Raw genomic sequence first — 22,303 nt, 5'->3', positions numbered from 1 at the left:
TTAGTCTTGGATTTGCAAAATAAAAAAAAATAAAAAAACAATCAGAATAACTGCAGAGATTGAATTATTTTGGGACAGGAAACTCCCCATTTCCAGTGAAGTGTGCAACGCAGCAACAAACAGTATGCCGGGTGATGCAGCTTGGAAGTGTTGAGTCCTGTAAATGCAATACTAATAAATAAACATGAACCTTTGAGGGCAAAGTTGAGGGATTTATTAGCGATAAAGGAAGCGTATGCATGGATTTTCGGAGCAAACCACAACTAGTCAAACCACTCGGTTTAATATTTATACGCTACACAACTTTCAATCAAGGTTATCATAGTTAGTGATGTCATCATTAAATATTGTTTTTTTTTAAAAAGGCAACACAATTAGATAACGTGCTTTGGATTAAACACTGTAGAAGGGACAAGGGAACTACTTAGATGCTGACATTTCTGGGTATCTTAAACAAGTTATTATTCCTACTACAACTGGTTACATTTCAAGTTGGAAAAAAAAACAAGAAAAAAAAAAAAAGAGGTACCGACCCCAAGAGTCTCTTCTCTACAGCACAATCCAGGATTTCCGTCCAGACTTTTTAAATGTGTATACAAGCAGTCAGTCGGCACCATGTTAATAATAGGACTACAATATCAACTGCCATCATTTTTTAAAAACCTCTTCCTGATATGTATTCTTAATAATGCCATACTTTTATCACAGTTTGGCTTTCACATGTTAAGCTACAATCAGATTGATAAATAGTGTTAGTTGTGTGTGTGTGTGTGTGTGTGTGTGTTCGTGTGTGTGCTAAGAGACCCACAGTCTTCACAGGAGCCCGAGTGTGGCAGTTGAATATGTACTGTCATCCTCCTGAGGTGTAAAAGAGTACACACGCAGGGAAAACAGGTGGGTTAACATAATGTAAATCTTTTCTTGGGTGTGTGTGCATCGCATCTCTTTTTAGAATGAGTCCATGGCCTTGAATTCGCTGAGGGCTTGGACAGGGGAGATGTGTTTCTTCTGGGAGCCACGTCGCACGCGAGTCTGGCACTCCTCCGGCTTCTCCCTTTTCACGAGCGGCTTCTTCTCCGGAGCCTTCATGCGCCAGGACACCACGGGTGAGTTGACGGCGGCCGTCCCGTACACCTTCTGGTACTTGGTGGAGGCCACGTATGAGGCTTTGACCGTCAGCACCACGGCGTTCATGAGGTTCTTGGCAGCCTGGATGAGGGAGGTGGCGCTATCCAGCTGCAAAAAGAAAAACACTTAAGGTCAAGTCTAATGAGTCAGTTCTTCGGTACGTTGGCTCGTTTTGAGCATGAGGAAGTATTAACGCTGCTAGGTGGGAGATCTTCGCCGCAACTGTCAATTAAGTTGGATAAAACCAAGTGCTCGTTAAATGACGTCTTCCTTTTGAGGCTGCTAATGAGCGGAGGCAGGGTCAGGTGTACTGTTTCCGTCTGTTTTGTTTGGCTGACATTTAAGGGTCACCGGCCAGTGGGCCTCCTTGGACCACATGCAGGGACAAGTCAACTGTTTAGTTTTAATGAGTGTGGATTCCAGTCAACCACCATGAAAAGGTTCACATCTCAGCAGGACGCGCACATCCCACGAGATAAACATGTATATGAAAGTCCAAAGAGATAATGAAGAGGGTGCAGGGAAACCCAAAGATCAGCAGCAGATGAGTCTCTCTTAATCGAATTAGACCCCCCAAAAAAAAAATCATTGTTGACAACAGAAACAAAGTTATGTTGTGACAAGAATGAATTAATAAACTGATGTGATTGCAGACTTGGGCAAAGTATGGCCCAATATATATATATATATATATATATATATATATATATATGTAGATGAAAACACTCATCCATAAAATCCAAACTATTGGGGTGATTGTTTTAATATTTTCAGAGTTGGAAGTGGGCATAAGTAGAGATATCCACATAAATTTCGGTCATGAGTGATAGTGGTTTTCGCCAGATGTGAGAGTTGGGGGCCGGCGGGCTAGGAAGGGCAGTAATTTAAGGAAAGGTGAAAGGAAAAAAAAAGGAACCAACCGGGGTCGCTCACAGCGCACCGCCTTCAGATACAAGCGCGGCGAAAACCCCCTCCCGAGGACCGAGGTTGGAGGAGCATTAAATGTGACACAAATGAAGTGAATGCATGTTCAGTGTGTATAAATACTCCAGCAATCAAACTCGTGCGAGGGACGCGGTCACACGAGACAAAATGAATTTTCGCATCAGGTGCGAACGTAGATAAGGGTTGACTTGGAGCCAGTCACAAGAAGGAGTCATGCCATCACAAAACTCCTTTGAACTCTACATTCCCTTGCGTCTGGGTCATTTCAGATCCCTGTGACAATTGGTGTTGGCCTCTCCCAGAGCAGCGATAGATTTATTTTCTGTAACTCATTAATGTGTTTGTTTGGCTCTTCTGTTAACACTTCCAATTCCATGAATTCAAAACTCCTTTTGCGCTTGCGGGGATCTGCCAAATTTTCCAAGGTGAAAACCATAAAGGCTACACAAAGTGCAAAACCCTCTTTTTAATATGGCGGTCTTCACCACTTTTACACCTGTTGTCAACAGTGAGAGAGCGAACATGCAATTTAGCACCTGCTAATTGGGATTTTAGTCGATCAGGCCCTATGTTATTAAAATGCACAGTTTGCTAATACGTGCCGATTTGTTTTAAAATTGTTCTTTAGTGATAAATTGTTAACATGCTAAAGCAAAACAGGCTAATTGAACACAAGTTGAACAATGATAACAGAGTTCATGAGATATAAAACGCCTCCCACACATTTGATCGAGTATTATTCGATGAAATTGGCTCAGAAACAACGGCATCAGTATTCATTCGCAAGAGCTATCGCTTTGGTCCTCTAACCTTCACTGTGACCTTGAACTGAATGTAGTGGGAGGGCTGCAGCACAGCGTATAAAACACTGCTTAGGTGTAGTGATGGCCCAAAGGTGGCAGTGAGGAGTAGGCATACTTACCCCAGACACAATGAGCTCCCCGCCCAGGTTCTGCACTTCAGCTTTCACTTTGCTGCATATATTGAGCTGATGACAGTACAGTGCGATCCTCTGTAGGTAGGCAAGGAGATCTTGTTTGCAGGCTGAGTCAGGACACTGCATAGTAAAAAGAAAAAAAATAATAATAGTCACGAGTTGCCGCTGGCTTGTTACATAGCAGGCACGTGTGGGATGAAATGCTTTCCATTGAGGGGAAACTCTTCTCTGACTTGTTCTGTGCACCACAGTGTTGACATTGTATTTTGGTCGTGCAAACAATGCGGCTGGGACTGAGGTTACTTAAAACGTCACATTGCCTACTTGGAGCCTATCATATGTTAAATGTGCAGCAGGCTAAAGTCCTTCTGTTGACATGATGCCACTGTTCAGTAACTCTGTCAATGACTATTAAAGTTAGCAGGAGAACTTTGACCTTGCCGTGAACCTGATCATGACCTGAAATGTTGTCCACATGACGCTTTCATCAGTAAAAAGCTAAAAGGCTAAAGAACGTGTCAATATCAAGTGTTTTTGTGCAATATTTGGGTGCAATCTCTGCAGAATCTCTGCAGAAGGAAGCATCATATCTTGCCTCACTTGTAAAGGGAACTGATTTATGCGTGTGCTTTATGATTTAAAATTAGGTTACACATTTACATGCTATATACCGTATGGTTTTGTATGTATTGGGCAGATGGCTAATCCGTATGGCTGTCAAAAATGATTAAAGCCAGAATAAATTAAACACAAATTGCCTAATTGACCGAACGTAATCTATATATATTATAACCTAATAACATTTGAAACCATTTTAAAACAGCATCTTTTTTTTTTTTTTTTTTTTTTTTATCTCCGGAAAAATAAGTTTCATTGTTTCCATGTTGTGTCCAATTGAAAGCAGCAAACTATTCAGACAAAAACAGCAGGGCTTCATCATTTTGCCAATGATAACTCGGCAGTACACCACACTGAGGGAAGTCAAGATGATGTTGACGCCAGGCAGTTTGTTTCTGTGGCGGCGTGATGAAGGACAGCTTAGGAGGAAATTGGAGTTCTGCTGCAGCGAGACAACGAATCATAAAATACTGATTCTGATGAACAACAGTCTACACCTACGAAGCTCGGTAGCGATATTACCGGTGGTAAGTCTCGCCACATTAAGTCCTGTGACTACGAATAAAGATGAGAAAGCAACTGGTGCAACAGCTGGCCGCCTGTTTCTGTAGCAACGATGTGTCTACAGCTTTAAAAAGTAAATACTTTTTAGCACATTTAATGAACATCTAAGCGGCACACATTTGCTTCCTCGTTTTATCACCTTACAATGTTTGAGCATATGTTATTCTTTGGGTTAATAAATACAATCTTCAGCAGTCCTCCAACAAACATGTCCGTCTGACTTGTTTGATTGAAAATAATGATGAGCAAAGCCATACTGTTACAATCCGGCTCCTTCTATTGGTCACTGCACCACATGTCCCCAGCGCAAGTGGACTGTAACAATGAAAAGTCGATTTTTTTATTTTTTTATTTTTTTTTTCTACATGCAGCTTTGTCTTGATTCAGATATCAAAATTTAAAGGCCTCTTGGTCCTTCGTCCACAAAGTTTGATGGAAATTGGTTGGATAGTTTTTTGTGCAATCTTGCTAACTCCTTTTGGTGGAGGTTAATATACCTGTACATTTTGACCAGCAGCAAAGAATCTGAAAATAACCACATCAGGTCTTCAGCTATCACACAGTTTGCAAATATTACTTGATCTCTATTCTGGAATTCTTCCAGAGTCTTGGCCAACGAAGCCCCTGGTGAGTTTTGAACTGCATCAGCTACTCCAACACTGTGAGCATAACTGGGAAACAAGAGCCTACTTTTAGACATTTAATATTAAACAGGCCTAACTAGAGCATTCAGAAGCACTGTGTGGGGAAAGGCACAGCTCATTTTCTTAGCTTGTGGGCTCGGGCAGTCGGGGAAGGAAAACATATCGCTGTGATGCGAGTGCACCCCCATCAGTACAGTTTCCTGCCCACTCACTTTGAGCATTATCAAATGAACATGCTTGAGTCCTTCATTCAAAGTGCACTATACGATGAAAAACACAGACCTACAAGTTTTTTTTTTTTTTTTTGTTTTTTTTTTAAACCTACAAGTGTCGTTGGATGCAATGGTTTATGTTGTTTGCAGCAAAGACTACTTTGAGAGCAGTCAAGCAAGGGGCTGCCAGGAGCTTCCTGCAAGTGTCTGAATGTAGCCGGGAGTGCAGCTGAATCTCATAGAGCAGTCAGTGAGGCACAAGGAAGCATCTCCTTGGGCGTGATCACTGGTAACTGCACTTAACACTACAGGCACATGAACACTTCAACACATACATATTGCTGCCTCAGGCCTGTTTGACGCACACATGACACAATTGTTCCCGTTTGTACTGTTGACTTACAGTCCATTTTTACCACAGGCTGCCTGTCGAAATAAACACTATGGCTCATTGACTTACCAGGCACTCTTTGTTAGTGGGGTAAGTTGCTTTCTCATCAGACTTTGCCTCTCTGAATGTTTTAGAATTATTGAGTTTGTTTCAGGCTAGAGGCGTCAGTTGTTATGTTCCTTTTGTAATTATATTTTTGTGTAATATAATGAACCGAAAACAAAAAAAATGTGTTCCTGGTGGATAATTCAGGAGTATGCTGTGAACTCTGGTGTCCAAACGACTGAATCTTCCGTGTGTCCTTCTTCTTCTTTTCCATTGTAATTATAATACGCACACATACGTACTCTTATTTATATTTCATGTCAAAAAAGCAGTTAATTGGTTACAGTATGTAAGTGCACGCCGAATGGTTTCATGATTTAAGGATTAGCCTGACATTCAGTCAAACCCCTCCCTCACCACGGAGAAGCATGCCCTCTCATATCAGACCAGCAACACAACCGCTGGAGGGAGAGGGGTGCGGACTTTTGGCAATAAAAACTTTATGTTATGTATCTTTTACGTTATGTAAAATGGACAGCCAGACTAAAAGATGTATTCTCTCCAGTAAATAGCTGGAGATTCTTAACCTGTTCCAAAACACATTCAATAGCTTGCTCACATTAGCTAGATATGATCCAAAGTTCAGGGTTGCTGACGTTCAGTCATGACTCTCGAGTAACACGTAAACATGATTTGAAGTAGTTAACTGCAGCGGAAATGGTTTTAAATCGGGGCAGATTTCAATTAAAAACAGTATAGTACATGGAAAAAAATAGCTAACTTATAGCTAAAATCCACAACATTGTTTTCTTTTTTGTTTTAAATATTTTCACCCCAGCCAATTCTAGAGGAGATGACAAAATGCTGATTAAGCCTGTCAGCTCCTCGAACATCTTGATTTATTCTTCATTAGTTAATTTTTTTTTATATTTAGTGAATGCCCAATTCATTTCCCGCTCTGGCCCAGTTGGTGGCCCCCCAAAAATGACGTAGAAGTAGATGACGGCAGTAAGGCATTTTGCAGAGCAAGGGGCGAACTGCAGTTGTAAGACGTTTCGGTAGCAGAAAATAGTCTCCTACAATGAAATAGTCATGCAATAATTACTGTGTAAACGAAAACAATAAAAATTGCCGCAAATGAACAACACCTCTCTCTTTTCGAGGAGCCGTTGGCTGCCAGCAGCAGTGTGGGTGGTCACATGGTCACGACCCAGCATTCCTCTCATCCTTACTGATCTGTTTGTATTGCTTTTGTTGATCTAATTTCTTTTAACGTTTGTGTTAACTTAACTTGCTAAGGACGCACCGATGTAGTTTGCGAGAACTGGTATCCACTTGATTATAACTTTGAGCGTTGTAACGCTGCTGCCGCTTCACCACCTGTCGTGACGTGGAGAGGTTCTCCCAGCCAGCTGCCGCGACTCCCTGAGTCAATACAGTATGTTAAAAGATGCTTGCTTATTTGAACGGCAGGTAAGTGGCACAAACGTACGTACGTATGCCGCCCGTGTACATTTTGGCCACAGGCTTCCCTTTTTTATCCACAGGTACATTATAAATATAGTTAATTATTATTGTAAAACACAACAATGCGTTGACTTTCTAAATGTACATTATTTGAATGGTTTAAGGGGCATCCAAAAATGTATGTGTATGTCTCCACCTTAATAGGTACTGTAACACTGTAGTGGTTAGACAATGTAATCGTACACTGGATATTGAACTATTGACAGTTTCGATCATCTGTTTTATTTACCTCGCTAGTTTCAACAGCTATATAACACACTACTTTGGTGTATATTCATCCACGAGGAGTTAGGAGAGGAGCAGACGGGGACAGTTGGACTCGGCACAGCCTACGTCATATCGAAGCGATGGACCGATTTGTTGTAATGCTGAATTCCAGCGGTAGGGGGCGCCACAACTCACAGATAATAGCGAGATAATAGAAAATTAAAGTACATGGTCTAAGTTAAGTTAAAAACATTAAATGGTATAAATATGGTTTTAAAAGTAAATTAATAAGTAAAGATTTTAAGAAAGCTCATCCAAAAAACATTCAGATCACATTTTGCATGTGAAACAATTTGTAAAAACGAAAATAATTGAGATATTATGCAAACAGATGTTGCCATTTTGTCAGGGTTTTTTTTAAGGAAGAAATAATAATACATTTTAAAAAACGAAGTTTTTTTGGAGTCAAAATCCAATTTTGATAAAAATTATGATATTACCATTATTATTGTATACCTACATGATAATTATTGAAGTAGTATTAGAGAACCTACTGTATGTCTGTTAGGGAAGGCGCAAATACTTAAGAGTGGCTATCATATGATTACAAAGAATTGCTGTTTAATTCCAGTCACCTCTCCCAAAAAATAAACGCATGGTAATGCAGCCTCATTCTGAAAAGGGTGCGCTCACTGAATGAAATGCAATATGGAATACTGAATGTGAAAATAGGCGGAAAATGAAGCATTTCAAAGGTAAAATGGGTTGAGGTGCCTCAAGTTTTTTTCTATGTCAAGTGCAGTGCTTAAATGACTCTGGAAGACCCCCTTGCTTTGGAACACTGCCGACCGCTTCACACACGCTCATCAATAGGCCTGATGTGGAGCCATTGTGACAAGGTTTGCTACTTAAGGGACCTGTCTGAAAGCATTGGAGCTGAATTCTAACTGTCAAGGCCCAGTGCTCCCGACAAGTACAGGTTACACTCAATAATGTGCAAATGCAAAATACATGTCGTCTACATGTGGACTAAAGAAGTATGCAAGTAATCAAAGTTATGTTGTTGGTTACATAATCACATGAACACGATAAAATGGAACAGTGGTGGCTTTAACTGCAATAACCTTTTTTTTTTTCTTGAGATGGCAATTTTTTTTTTCCATGTTGGAAATGGAATGAGGTAATAAGTTTTTTCAGTCACAGATAGACGGATATTATGAATGTATGTTCTGATTGACAGTTTAACGATACACATTTAAAGGTTGGAGCACAATTAAAAATAATATTTTAGGAGACAGATATTTTTGGCTTTGTATAAACCAGTGTGTTCTCTCTTTAAGAGGAAATCTACAAACCGAAATCCCAGTGAAGTTGCGACTGTGTAAAATGAAAATTAAAACAATAAAATGATTTGCAAATCCTTTTCTACCAATATTCAATTGAATACATTATAAAGACAAGATATTTAATGTTTGCACTGATGAACGCTGTTTTTTTTTTGTTGTTGTTGCAAATATTCTCTCATTTTAAATTTGGTGCCTGCACACGTTCCAAAAAAGATGGGTCAGGAGCAATTTAAGACTGGGAAATTTGAGGAATACTCAAAAAAAACATTCCACAGGTGAACAGGCTCATTGGAAACAGGTGAGTGCCATGACTGGGTATAAAAGTAGCATCTCTAAAAAGCCCACCCGAAGGCGAAGGGAGGCTACCCTTTCGTCCACCGGGGTGAACCCCAACGTACAGGCGCCAAGCCGGGGGGCAATAAGTATACCCACACCTGCTCGGCGCCTCTCACCGTGGGCAGCGTGATATGCTCTGGAAAGCAGGACATTGTGACAAGAGGGGAACAGTGGTGCTTTTCACTCCCATTGCCTCTGGCCAGTTGAGTTGCTTGGCACACTCGAAGGCCAATTGAAGGGACATTCATTCTGTTCGGAGCTGACAGCAGGTTTGTTCATATATAGAATATTAATGATATATTTTTTATCAATTGGTTTTATAGCCGGCACTGGTTAGAGCCTTTGCCTTACAGTTCTGAGGAATGGGGTTCAATCCCCAGCCCCGCCTGTGTGGAGTATTCATGTTCTCCCCCTGCCTGCGTGGGTTTTCTCTGGGCACAATTAAAAATAATATTTTATTTTTTTCTTCCCACATCTCAAAAACATGCGTGGTAGGTTAATTGAAGACTCTAAATTTCCCGTAGGTGTGAATGTGAGTGCGAATGGTTGTTTGTTTATATGTGCCCTGTGATTGGCTGGCAACCAGTTCAGGGTGTACCCCACCTCCTGCCCAATGAAAGCTGGGATAGGCTCCAGCACTCCTGCAACCCTTGTAAGGATAGGCGGCTCAGAAAACTGACAGATGGATGGATGGTTTTATAGCCTGTATGTTGTTATTTAGCAATACTGTTCTCAACAGTGTCAATTCAAGCAATGGAGCCACTGTTTATTTCCAACACAAATTATTTACTAAATCCACTGCTGATAAAAAGAGGACGAAATTGATTATTACCTTAATATAAGACCTACACTGATAAAGCTGCCATGCCTTTACAATGTAACAGCTAAGTATTTTATTCCTACTTATTAAAACTCCATACAAAATAAATTGGCTCAAACATTCAAATGTCATTTTGTGGCTCTTAGTCACATACTGTTACATGTATATGGTGACCTAAGGATTTAGCTCTAGGTTGGTTCTATGCCAGGGTGAGGCCAACCTGTATGAGCACAAATTGGACCAACAAGCACTGGCACAAGGGGTTAAACCTCTAAAGATTGCTCAGTTCTAGATCTCAAGATGTTATTGGGGCCAGTGTCACTGCATGAAATATTACCGAGCAGACTTTAGCAGCGTTGATATTGTGAGGTTTATTTGATTGAGGAAGAGTTCAGTCTTGAAGTAAGTCTCCATCCTGAAACGTTTTAGTTTATTCCCCATCATATCTTCAAAGAGTCTCATGATCACATCCATGGTGATGCAAATGACACTCTGCTATATATTTCAGGGCTAACTCAGGTGCAATGTTTACACTTAACAAAAATATAAAGTCACCAGCAATGCAGGACACAGCAGGTGAGCCTGGGAGACACCACCTCATCTACATGCACCACCAGAGCCGGGGTGCCCCAAGCATGTGTCCTCTCGCCGCTGCTCTTCTCTGGCTACACGAATGACTGCACCTCAACGCACCCGGCTGTCAAACTCCTGAAGCTTCCAGACGACAACATGGTCATCGGCCTAATCAAAGACGGTGACGAGTCTGCTGGAGCTGTGGTTCGGCTGACACAACCTGGAGCTGAACACGCTCAAGACTTTAGAAATGATCGTGGACTTCAGGAGGCATCCTTCGCCACAGCTGCCACTCACGCTGTCCAACTGCCCTGTGTATTTTGTTAGTTCTGAAGTTAAACACCTTACTTGAACACACAACACTTTATTTTATTTACTTGCTATTATTTTGAAATTCACAGCCCTACTTTTATTTCGTAAATGAGAAAACACACCGTTGTGCTCATATGTTTGATTACCCAGGCAGGATTTGTAAGATATGTTTCTTCTTTTAAGAAAACATGAAAGACCAGGCGAAACACATTTAATTTAATTTTAATGGGATTCAAATTAAACTGTCAAGCATTTCAGAAAAGCATTATCATTAAACAAAACATAACCATAAAGAAATTAATGATGGTTGTTGTTCAGTCATCAGTCATATTAAAAAACAAAAACAAAGCAATATTTCACAAATTCTTCCTGGGTATGTAAACATGAGCACAATTGCACATATATGCAGTCATATGTACCCCTGTCATATTGGAATGAAATGTAGTCTCCACCTTTCTCATAACCTCTAGGTGACATACTAGAATGAAAGTTTACAGCTTTTTCATAACCTCGAGATGGCGGCATACATTGCTAAAATGTGAAAGTCATTTTCATTTTCCCCTATACCTATGTATAATGCGGACTATTGACTTTTGACAATTTTTTGGGGTTAAAAAATGCGCATTATACATGAGAAATTACGGTAATCAATCTCCTAAATAAAAGATCAAATTATCAAATGAGTCTTATATGATGCACATAGACTGACATGTTTGTACAAACATAGCGATTTCCAGCAAGTTGTCATCTCTCCAACTCAAGATCTCTGGTTTATGAAATGAATGACTTGTAAATCCGTTTTATGCACCAGAGATTTTGTGTTGGAGAGATAGATTCGATACGGTGGCCTAGCGTTTGTCTGGGATGTTATTTGAGCAATGAAAGGCACTCAAAACAGGTATTTGGTGCCAGTCGCCATTCTCTTTAAGTTCCTGGCAAGTGTAGCAAATGTTTGCAGAAGCGAGTGTTTCTTTTCACGACTTGTGCAAGGAAGGAAATAGTACAAAAAGGGCACGGAATGGGGGAGCGGTATGCCGCTACAGTGATATTATTATTCCCACTTGACCCCAGTACAAGGCAAGACGCGCCCCGTTGCAAGATGCAAGAGGCTGCTTGCTTCGCTGGAAGAACATGACACAAATGGTGTATCCTGCCTAGTCGACTACTCAAGTGGGAGTCAACGTGACGCCGCAACTATGAGCGCCGCCATCTAGGCTAGCATTAGCGCTACTGTACAATTCGGCTGAATAGTAAATGAGAAAAAAAAAAGAGTTGCGCTTGCCGAACCATCCATCCATTTTCTGAGTCGCTTATCCTCACTAGGGTCGCGGGAGTGCTGGAGCCTATCCCAGCTATTTTCAGGCAGGAGGCGGGGTACACCCTGGACTGGTTGCCTGCCAATCGCAGGCCACACATAAACAAACAACCATTCACACTCACATTCACTCCTACGGGCAATTTAGAGTTTTACAATCAACCTACCACGCATGCTTTTGGGATGTGAGAGGAAACTGGAGTGCCCGGAGAAAACCCACGCAGGCACATGGAGAACATGCAAACTCCACACAGGCGAGGCTGGGGAATGACCCCAGTCCTCAGAACTGTGAGGCAGATGCTCTAACCAGTCGGCCACTGTGCCGCCTTGCCGAACCATCCATCCATCCATCAATCAATTTTCTGAGCCGCTTCTCCTCACTAGGGTCGCGGGCGTGCTGGAGCCTATCCCAGCTATCATCGGGCAGGAGGCGGAGTACACCCTGAACTGGTTGCCAGCCAATTGCAGGGCACATACAAACAAACAACCATTCGCACTCACATTTACACCTACGGGCAATTTAAAGTCTCCAATTCATGCATGTTTTGGGGATGTGGGAGGAAACCGGAGTGCCCGGGGAAAACCCACGCAGGCACGGGGAGAACATGCAAACTCCACACAGGCGGGGCCGGGGATTGAACCCCACTCCTCAGAACTGTGAGGCTGACGCTCTAACCAGTCGGTCACCGTGCCGCCCCTTGCCGAACCGAATGGAAAGGGGGGGGGGGAAGTATCATTTCATTACTTTGAGGCAAAGCAAAAGCTGCTGTCTTGTTTTACTTAGAATATTAAATACAAACCTCATACTGACTCAATAGATTTCTGTTTTCTCTGACTTACTTTTTTTTAACCTTTAGTAAAAATAAATAAATAAACATCCAAGCAATACTGTGTATTACAGATTAAATTACTTGACTACATTTGCCATGTATTATGCATTAAGGAGCAGCTTTGTTGGCAAAATATACACCACACTTGTTCCAGAATATTTTAAAATGTTGATGGTAGCTCAAACATTTGCTTTGCAGTAAATAAAACAAAGCTAGTTCAGTGATCACGAAGCAACAATAATTTCCCCAAGAATTTACCCGCTAAAAGCAGTTGCTATTTTTGTAACAACAGCTCGCCTTAATTGTTCAGTGAGTCTTGTGCCTAAGTTTATTTTCACTGCTTATTAGAGGTAGATGAAATGAACAACATTATGCATTACCTCCAGTGGTGCCAGCACTTTAACAGCCTTCCCACTTAATTTGTACACACATATACACAATGAACACGCCTATTTATTTTTCCTCCCACCTTCCCTAGGCACAGCACTGATTGATTAGATATTGAAAGTGGTCTGTCAGCATGTTTTAGAGAGGTACTCATCTGATAGTGGATGCAACACCTCAGCAGTGAGCTAATTATATTAGAAACATAGCTTGGTTCTGCTGTCTTGCTCTTAGTGTTGGCCCCATTGGGACACAAAGTCATGTAGCAAAGCAGCCCACCACGACAGTCTGGCATGTCAATTCCCACATCAAAGATTACCAATTGCTATGCACACTTACTCCAACTCTATATTTGCTTCACTGACAGCTGTAATGATGTCAGGAGTGGCTTTAAGACTGATGGAAATGATAAAAATGGCAGGCAAACAGAGTTGCACGGCTACCTGATCAGCGACAGCACGGGCCAGTTTGTCCATCCTGGATCCGGCCTCTGCAATCTTTTTGGCTGCATTGATCACATCAGAGGAGTTCTTGAGAGGGCCTTTGCCCCTGGGAGGGAGGGGGAAAAAATGAAATGCAGTTGCAGAGGACGTCCAGAGTAAATGCTATGACAAATGTATCTCGCTCCTATGTCTTGTAAGCTTGAGGATATTGAGGATATTGGGAACAAAAACTGCAAGCTTTCAGCAAACATAAGCAACAAGACTTCAGTAAATACTAAAAGATGATCTAATACAAGTCTGTTGTCACAGTCACAGTATAAAGAAACAAAGCATTTCAATAGTACATATGGAGTCCCAAACATTAACGCCACCACAAAATGCATTGCAATTACAGTGGAGAAGAAAAAAAAAGCCTCTAAACGAAGAACTTCAGAATTCAGTCCAGCATCATGGAAGTCGGCATGCAACATATCAGCAGATCATGAAAGACCTCGGTTAGGTGAATATTAATGGATGTATTTTGCTTGTTTCGTTATTTTGTGGCATGGTCGAAGAAGAGCAACATACACTTAAGTCAGGCAAGTGAGTGATGCTACTGAGATGGTCAAGTCAAGAAAATGCTACCATTAGCTAGTTGCTTATAAGCATTGTGAAGGTTAAGGTAGAGTGTTTTATTGTGTTCAAGTTTTACATGAATCGTGGTTAACTTATTTTTCTGGTATATGTTTGGAACAATAAAGAGGCATGGTCGACAAGTGGTTAGCACATCCGTCTTACAGTCATCTGGCCTTCCAGTGTGGAGTTTGCATGTTCTCCCTGTGCTTGCATTTGTTTTCTCTGGGTACTCCAGTTTCCTCCCACATTCACAAAACATACATGCTTGGTTTCATTGAAGAGTAAATTGTCCTCGTGAGTGAAAATGGTTCTTTGTCTATGTTTGTATATAGGTGCCCTGTTATTTGCTGGCTACCAGTCCAGGGTGTGCTACACCTTTCGCCCGAAGTCAACTGGGATAGGCTGCAGCACACCAGTGACCCTAATGAGGATAAGCGCGATACGAAATGGATGGATGGAACAATAAAGAATGTCAAAAATAATTAACGTGTTTAAGCTTCTGGATTGTAACTCAAGTGTTATTCTGTCATCATTCATCATTAAAGATAAGAGAACATTTTATTATTAAAACAATTTCATGAAATTTTAATTCATATTGGCTTTATATACATTTATTTTTTATATTAGACTCATGACGGTCAGCCAGTTTCTTTCATCATTTCTATTTGGATTATCTATAGTTCCAATATAACCAATGGGAAATATTTCAACTGTGAAGAAATCTGAGGTCAATCAATGCCTTGTTTGGTATTTCAATCAATGTCATTTAATTTGAAAAAAGATCATCATTTCGTCTTTAAAAAGTTTGTATTCATCTAACATGTATGGGTTTCAGTAATTCCTCCAAAACAAAAACATTTGCAGGATTTAAATGTTAACTTTGTAATCTGGAATTGAACATAGTCTGTACGTAGAGTATAATGGCTGTATTGCAACTCTCAAGAGCAAGTGGACTTGTTAGAGCCTTCAAGTGCAATACTTGACACATCACTGTGCGTGGTGAAATGAAAAATCCAAGGGAAGGGAACAATAAGCAAAAGCGTTATATTGTTTTCACCCGTCACTTGTTACCTGGTGAAGTCTGTCATTTCCATCATGATCATACACATCTGCTTGGCAAGCACAATAATATCGTTGCCGTTGTCATCCCATTTGGCCACTTCTGCGTCAAGTTTGCACTTCTCCTGTCTGAAGCTCTCCACCTGCTCGGCAATCTTGGCCTTCTCCTCCTGCGGAAGCTGCGCCATGATGGCCTGCAGAAAAAAAACACAATATTTTACACGCAGAAAACAGGTCCTTCTGTAATAATGAAAGTGTCTTACACATTGGCTTAGAGTGAGGAACATGCCAGAGGAGAACAATTTAGGTGAAGAGGGGAGATAAGGATAAGGAGCAGAATTCAGGAAATGGGTGAATAGGAAGAGGGATTAGTGAAAAATAAAATAATATTGAGGAAGAATCAGCTGTAGCAGCATTTGTTCCATTTTTATGTTAATAAAGTCTCCCAAAGTCTGTGTTTCACCAAAAAATTAAGTTCTAAACTTTACCTTTAATGATTGGACCTTTTCAAAACCCTTGACATCTTATACCCACAAAGAGCTAATCTGTCTTCTCTTACACTTTTACTCTGCTATGCGGATACATTTGTTCTCCAAGCGGCCTTTAGGGGCAGGTCCAGAATTGCATAAATCTCGTGGCAAGGTCATAGATGCAGTAAGAACCCTGTATTATTTGGGAAGTAAATGTATAATTATCTCACGTATTAAACCAGGCGATGAATAATTCATTTTTTTCAACATTATGTCTGGGAGGTGGGAGTACCCTCGTTTCCATTTTTCGATTATATTGACTCAGGAAGCAGAAATAAATTAGCACAGTTCAGAAAAAAAGCTACGCTTGTTTTTGAAACCTTATCTAATATTAATGGTCCTGCAAGATTTTGTATTCTTACTGAAATAGTCACCCTACGTTTAAATTTGATTTCCTCGCAGCAAAGCTGTTGTGTGGGGGTGCCGGGTGAGCTCAGTGAGAAAGTGCATCACTTGGTTCATGACGCCTGCTAGAAGTGTTAGGAAGAAAAACTAAACAAAAAAATAAAAAATAAAAAAAAAGCAAATGCCTTGTCCGGCAAGTTTTTTTTTTTCCTTTCTTCAAATAAATTTGTGCGAGAAAAAAAACAGAACACAGAAAGATGCATAAAACAGATGCAGCGTCAATGAGCACTGGCCTTGTGATCAGTATGTGTGCACAGTGCTTAGCTTGAAATAAGTAAATAAATATAAAAAAAAGACAGAACAGCATAATACAAACAAACAAAATAGAGCCCCTCAAGACCTGTTTGAAGTTCCGCGATTACTGATGCCAAAACACAAAATCAGTGTGAGTGTGATCCTTTTAAATAGTATGCTGGGTGAGAAAACTGCTCAAATCTACATCATCTTGACATACATTGCATTTCAAGTTGTTTATAGAATGTTATCATTCTTCAGATACATACTCCGATTATTTCATCCTTTTCACACATCCCTCAATTAAACCATGTGTTTCTGTCTCAAATCCTAACCACACAACCAGATTTCCTACATTCAAGTTATATAATATTTATTCATATTGAAATCTTAAAATTACAGGCAAGTATGTGCTTAAGTCGCAGGTGTTCAGTTCCCATAATGCATGTCTTACTTTATTGCTACTGTGCACTGATCACCCAAAGAGCACTTTTGATTTCACTCTGTTACTCAGATATAAACTATCATTCCTTGACCTTGAAGTTCATACTGTATATATTCAGATTATGAAAATATCAGTCTTGGAAACAAACTTCATTGTAACAGTAACCAGTGATCAGTCAACACAAAATTTTAAGTAGTTAAAAAGTAGTTAGTGATAGTGATTCACATCGCTGACATTATGGCTCGTGGTGTGGGATTCCCACTCAGAGTCCCATTCAGTGACTCACTAGGCATGTATTATTGGTAGTGATGCAGCAAAATGAAAATTCTTGGCCAAAACCAAAAGCCGAAAATAAGAAACCCAAGTCCGAAAACCGAGAGCCGAAACTCCAAAATAAATTATTATGAGTGCTACCACCCTGTAGAAATTGACTTCAGGAACAAACTGTTTGAATTTCCCTATGTTTTAAATTATGTCAAAAACATGCCAGCGGGACAGTTATTGCAGTATCTTATGTAATAGGAGGGAATCTGCATAATATTTGGTTGCACAACATAATCACTACTCTATAATTGCACTGTTCATAAATTATTCATTTATTCATTAATTTTCCGCCGCTTATCCGAGGTCGGCTCGCGGGGGCAGTGGCTTTAGCAGGGACGCCCAGACTTCCCTCTCCCCAGCCACATCCTCCAGCTCCTCCGAGGGGATCCCGAGGCGTTCCCTGGCCAGCTGAGTGACATATTCTTTCCATCGTGTCCTGGGTCGTCCCTGAGGTCTCCTCCCGGTGGGATGTACCCGGAAGACCTCACCAGGGAGCTGTCCGGGAGGCATCCTAATCAGATGTCCGAGCCACCTTGTCTGGCTCCCCTCAATGCGGAGGAGCACGGCTCAACTGTGAGCCCCTCCCGGGTGATCGAGCTTCTCCCCCTATCTCTAAGGGAGAGTCCAGACACCCTGCGGAGGAAGCTCATTTCGGCCGCTTGTATCCGGGATCTTGTTCTTTCGGTCACGACCCACAGCTCGTGACCATAGGTGAGGCTTAGATCCTTCTTTACCACAACAGACCGATACAAAGTCTGCATCACTGCAGACGCTGCAATGATCCGCCTGTCGATATCCCGTTCCATTCTTCCCTCACTCCTGAACAACACCACAAGATATTTGAACTCCTCCACTTGGGGCAGGATCTCATCCCCGACCCATAGAGGGCACTCCATCCTTTTCCGACAGAGGACCATGGTCTCAGATTTGGAGGTGCTGATTCTCATCGCAGCCGCTTCACACTTGGCTGCGAACCGCGACAGTGAGAGTTGGAGATCACGGCTTGATGAAGCAAACAGAACCATATCATCTGCAAAAAGCAGAGATGCAATACTGAGGCCACCAAACCGGACCCCTCTACGCCTCTGCTGCGCCTAGAAATTCTGTCCATAAAAGTTATGAACAGAATCGGTGACAAAGGTCAGCCTTGGTGGAGTCCAACCTTCACCGGAAATGAGTCCGACTTACTGCCGGCAATGCTGACCAAACTCTGACACTGGTCGTAGAGGTACCAAACAGCCCATATCAGGGTGTTCGGTACCCCATACTCCCGAAGCACCATGAGTTTTTCCCTCAGCAACCACCAGAGCTGCATTCCGCTTGGCCAACCGGTACTCATCAGCCTTAGGAGTCCCACAGGCCAAAAAGGCCCGATAGGACTCCTTCTTCAGCTTGACGGAATCCCTCACCATTGGTGTCCACCAAAGGATTTCCGACACGACAGGTACCCACGACCTTACGGCCACAGCTGCGGTCGCCCGCCTCAGCAATAGAGGCGTGGAACATGGTCTACTCGGACTCAATGTCTCCCGCCTCCCCCGAGATGTGGGTGAAGTTCTGCCAGAGGTGGGAGTTGAAACTCCTTCTGACATGGGATTCTGCCAGACGTTCCCACCAGACCCTCACAATACGTCTGCCATGTCGGACCGGGATCTTCCCCCACCATCGGAGCCAACTCACCACCAGGTGGTGATCAGTTGACAGCTCCGCCCCTCTCTTCACCCACGTGTCCTAGACATGCGGCCGCAAAGTCCGATGACACGACCACAAAGTCGATCATCGAGCTGCGACTTACGGTGTCCTGGTGCCAAGTGCACGTGTGGGCACCCTTATGCTTGAACATGGTGTTCGTTATGGACAATCCGTGGTGAGCACAGATGTCCGATAACAGCCCACCACTCACGCCCCTCCAGGTCTCACTGTCATTGCCCACGTGAGCATTGAAGTCTCCCAGCAGAATGATGGAGTCCCCAGCGGGAGCGCTCTCCTGCACCCCCTCAAAGGACTCCAAAAAGGGTGGGTACACTGAACTGCTGTTTGGTGCATATGCACAAATAACAGTCAGGACCCGTTTCCCCCTTCCGAAGGCGGAGGGAGGCTACCCTCTCGTCCACTAGGGGTGAACCCCAATGTACAGGAGCCGAGCTGGGGGGAAATAAGTATACCCACACCTGCTCGGCGCCTCTTACCGTGGGCAACTCCAGAGTGGAAGAGTGTCCAACCCCTCTCGAGAGGACTGGAACCAGAGCCCAAGCTGTGTGTGGAGGTAAGTCCGAATATATCTCGTCGGAACTTCTCGACCTCGCACACCAGCTCGGGCTCCTTCCCTGCCGGAGAGGTGACGTTCCACGTCCCTAGAGCCAGTTTTTGTAGCCGGGGATCGGATCACCAAGGTCCCTGCCATCGGTCACCGCCCAACTCACAATGCACCAGACGCCTATGGCCCTTCCCACAGGTGGTGGGCCCATGGGAAGGGGAACCCACGTTACCCTTTCGGGCCTCGCCTTCGAGCCCCACCTCCAGGCCTGGCTCCAGAGGGGGGCCCCGGTGACCCGCGTCCGGGCAAGGGAAACCGTTTTCTTTGTTTTTAAACATCATAGGGGTATTCGGAGCCGTGCTTTGTCTGGTCCCTCACCCACGACATGTTTGTCTTGGGCGACCCTGCCAGGGGCATAAAGCCCCAGACAATTTAGCTCCTAGGATCATTGGGACATACAAACCCCTCCACCGGCTTCAATATTTATTTTATTATATTTATTGCATCAACATTGTAATGGTGGACACATTTGCAGCCAAATGTCTCGTGCTACATGCATTTATTTTACAAAATAGCAGTGGTAGTCGGTTTTCATTAAAGACAATATTTGGACATGGAGCTGTATATCCAAGAACACAACTTGTCGCACCACTCTATAGTTTGGCTCTGTTATAGGTGTTCATCACTTAGCCCTGAGGTGGCAGCAATGCACTAAATGTGCCCAGTCGGCCAGAAATCGAGAAGAAGAAGAGACAAAGAAGAAACGTTGTTGAATGTATACTGTGTGATCTGTAAATAAAGTCAATACAAAAAGTCTCACCAGGGACAGCTCCCTGGTGAGACTCATTTTTGACAATGCCACATCGACCAAACCTGACCGTCCAGAACTGGTAGCTCAGACAGTGATGGCCCGGCCCACTGTGAAACTATTTGCCTTATCGCTCATGCAACAATGCTAGCACTTAATGATCACGTAAAAAAAAACCCATGAAGCACTTTCTATTTCATCCGTGATCGGCAGACGATCGCCTTATCTTCCTGCCTCATTCACGGAGTGAACACAAAAGTGCATGCGCTTCATCTGCCAGGAAAAGGAATAAATATCTTGTGAGGGATATGTTTAGATGCATAGTGCCACTTTGTACTGGATTCAGTCGTGATTAATCTGTTTTTAGTAAATAATCCCATTAGATCCTACTAAAACAGCAGTGTATTCATAGCCTTGGAAAGAAAGGAATTATAATGAGCCACAATTTGTACCTGGTATGTGGTGAAGTGTGTGTGTGTGTGTGTGTGTGAGGGGGTGGGGTGGGGGATTAGGTGCTAGCATGATGATGGTAGCCCCGCGGTTCCCATAATTCATTGCGACATGCAGATCTTAATTATTCCCGTGATAAAGATGCTAACCTTTGTTGTTAATGCGTGTTATGTTATGTTACCAGTAGTTTGTTGAATGTGGACCTTATTTAGCTTTCACTTTTATTTAACCTTCATGGTTGATTTATGTTGCACTATGTCATTATCAAACTTAAGGTTGTGTGTAGTACAATGACCTCCCAGTCAATTCAACCGAATAGTGAGGAAAGCTTTGTGCATTACTTGTTGATAGCTAATATATTTATTGTCACTCTATAATGTATACATGCCGGTCGCTCCATCTGCTTGAGGCATAACATCTTATTTTATTATTTATTTTATTTCGGTGGCAAAAGTGTTTTAGTTTGATACAAACCGAAAATGCATTTTTAGGCCATTTTCTGCCTAAACATTTCGGCGGCCGAAGTTTCGGAGCATCACTAATTTCTGGTGTGCTGTGAAACAAAGTAGAGCTCTGACAAGTTATGTGTCGTTCGCCAATGATTCATTCAAACAAATCTTTTGAGTGAATATGACTCATTTGTTCGTTTCTCAGTTCAGTTGAGCTCAGCTGCGAGCATGGTGGCTGAACACAGATTTAGAATTCGATAAAGATTGAAAATAAATTTCCAATAATAATAACAAATGGGGCGGCACGGTGGACGGGTGATTAGCACATCCAGCTTAAAATTCTGAGGTTGGGGGTTTGAATCTAGGCTCCGGTCTTCCTGTGTGGCATTTGCATTTTCTCTCCATGCTTGCGTGGGTTTTCACTGGAAACTCTTGCTTCCTCCCACATTACAAAAACATGTTTCTTAGGTTAATTGGATACTCAAAATTGTCCGCAGGGGTGAATGTTAATGATTGTTTGTCTATATGTGCCCTGCGAGTGGCTGGCTACTGTACCGGTGTACTGTATCAAGTCAGTTGAGATAGGCTTCAGGTAACCCGTGACCCTAGTGAGGTTAAGCGGTACAGAAAATGGCTTTACATCTATATTTTGCTTTTGTTTTTCTTCTTGACTGTGTAACATGCAATCAGACTAAATTTTTCCTATTTTAGGTCCATTAGGATTACCAAAATTATTTATATTTTCTAAATGCCAGTATAGTTTGAGGATTTTTTTCTTGAAAAATATGTACAATAAAATATACAGCCATGCTCAAAAATATTGGTAACCAGGGGGTGCCAATATTTATTAGCAGGATTGTATGTACACATACAGTACATACTATTATTATCCCCTATGTGCCCCATGAATGGGGCAGGAAGATAAGAAGAAAATCTCCCTCTCCTATCCATCCATTCATTTTATGTCATCATACTTGATTATTGCTTTTCAGGACACTTCAGTGAGAGGGGGGTAGGTGGGAAGTGCGGGAGCCGGTGTTCAAGCTGCGGTCAACCACAAAGACGGGATCCCGTCCACCAGGGGCGTAATACAGACAAATTCCTGCCGGGAGCCAGGGTGGATGCAGCAGGGATGGTGAAGGAGTCCAGT

At 42.3% G+C, this 22,303-nt stretch overlaps 1 protein-coding gene across 2 annotated transcripts in view; it reads right to left on the bottom strand.

The window, feature by feature from the left end:
• Positions 1–203: 203 nt before the first annotated feature.
• Positions 204–22,303, bottom strand: part of ctnna2 (catenin (cadherin-associated protein), alpha 2) — a 338,765-nt gene continuing 316,665 nt past the window's right edge. For both annotated transcript variants that reach the window (XM_061679158.1, XM_061679159.1), the window contains 4 exons: positions 15,264–15,445; positions 13,578–13,683; positions 2,996–3,130; positions 204–1,236 (listed from right to left, as the gene is read on the bottom strand). In XM_061679158.1, coding sequence (XP_061535142.1) covers positions 949–1,236; positions 2,996–3,130; positions 13,578–13,683; positions 15,264–15,445 — 711 coding nt within the window. In that variant the 3' untranslated portion in view covers positions 204–948. The remainder of the gene's footprint in view (positions 1,237–2,995; positions 3,131–13,577; positions 13,684–15,263; positions 15,446–22,303) is intronic.

Source organism: Phycodurus eques, chromosome 6 (genome assembly GCF_024500275.1).
Source record: "Phycodurus eques isolate BA_2022a chromosome 6, UOR_Pequ_1.1, whole genome shotgun sequence".
NCBI lineage: Eukaryota > Metazoa > Chordata > Actinopteri > Syngnathiformes > Syngnathidae > Phycodurus > Phycodurus eques.
This window is presented reverse-complemented; position numbering and strand designations above follow the sequence as displayed.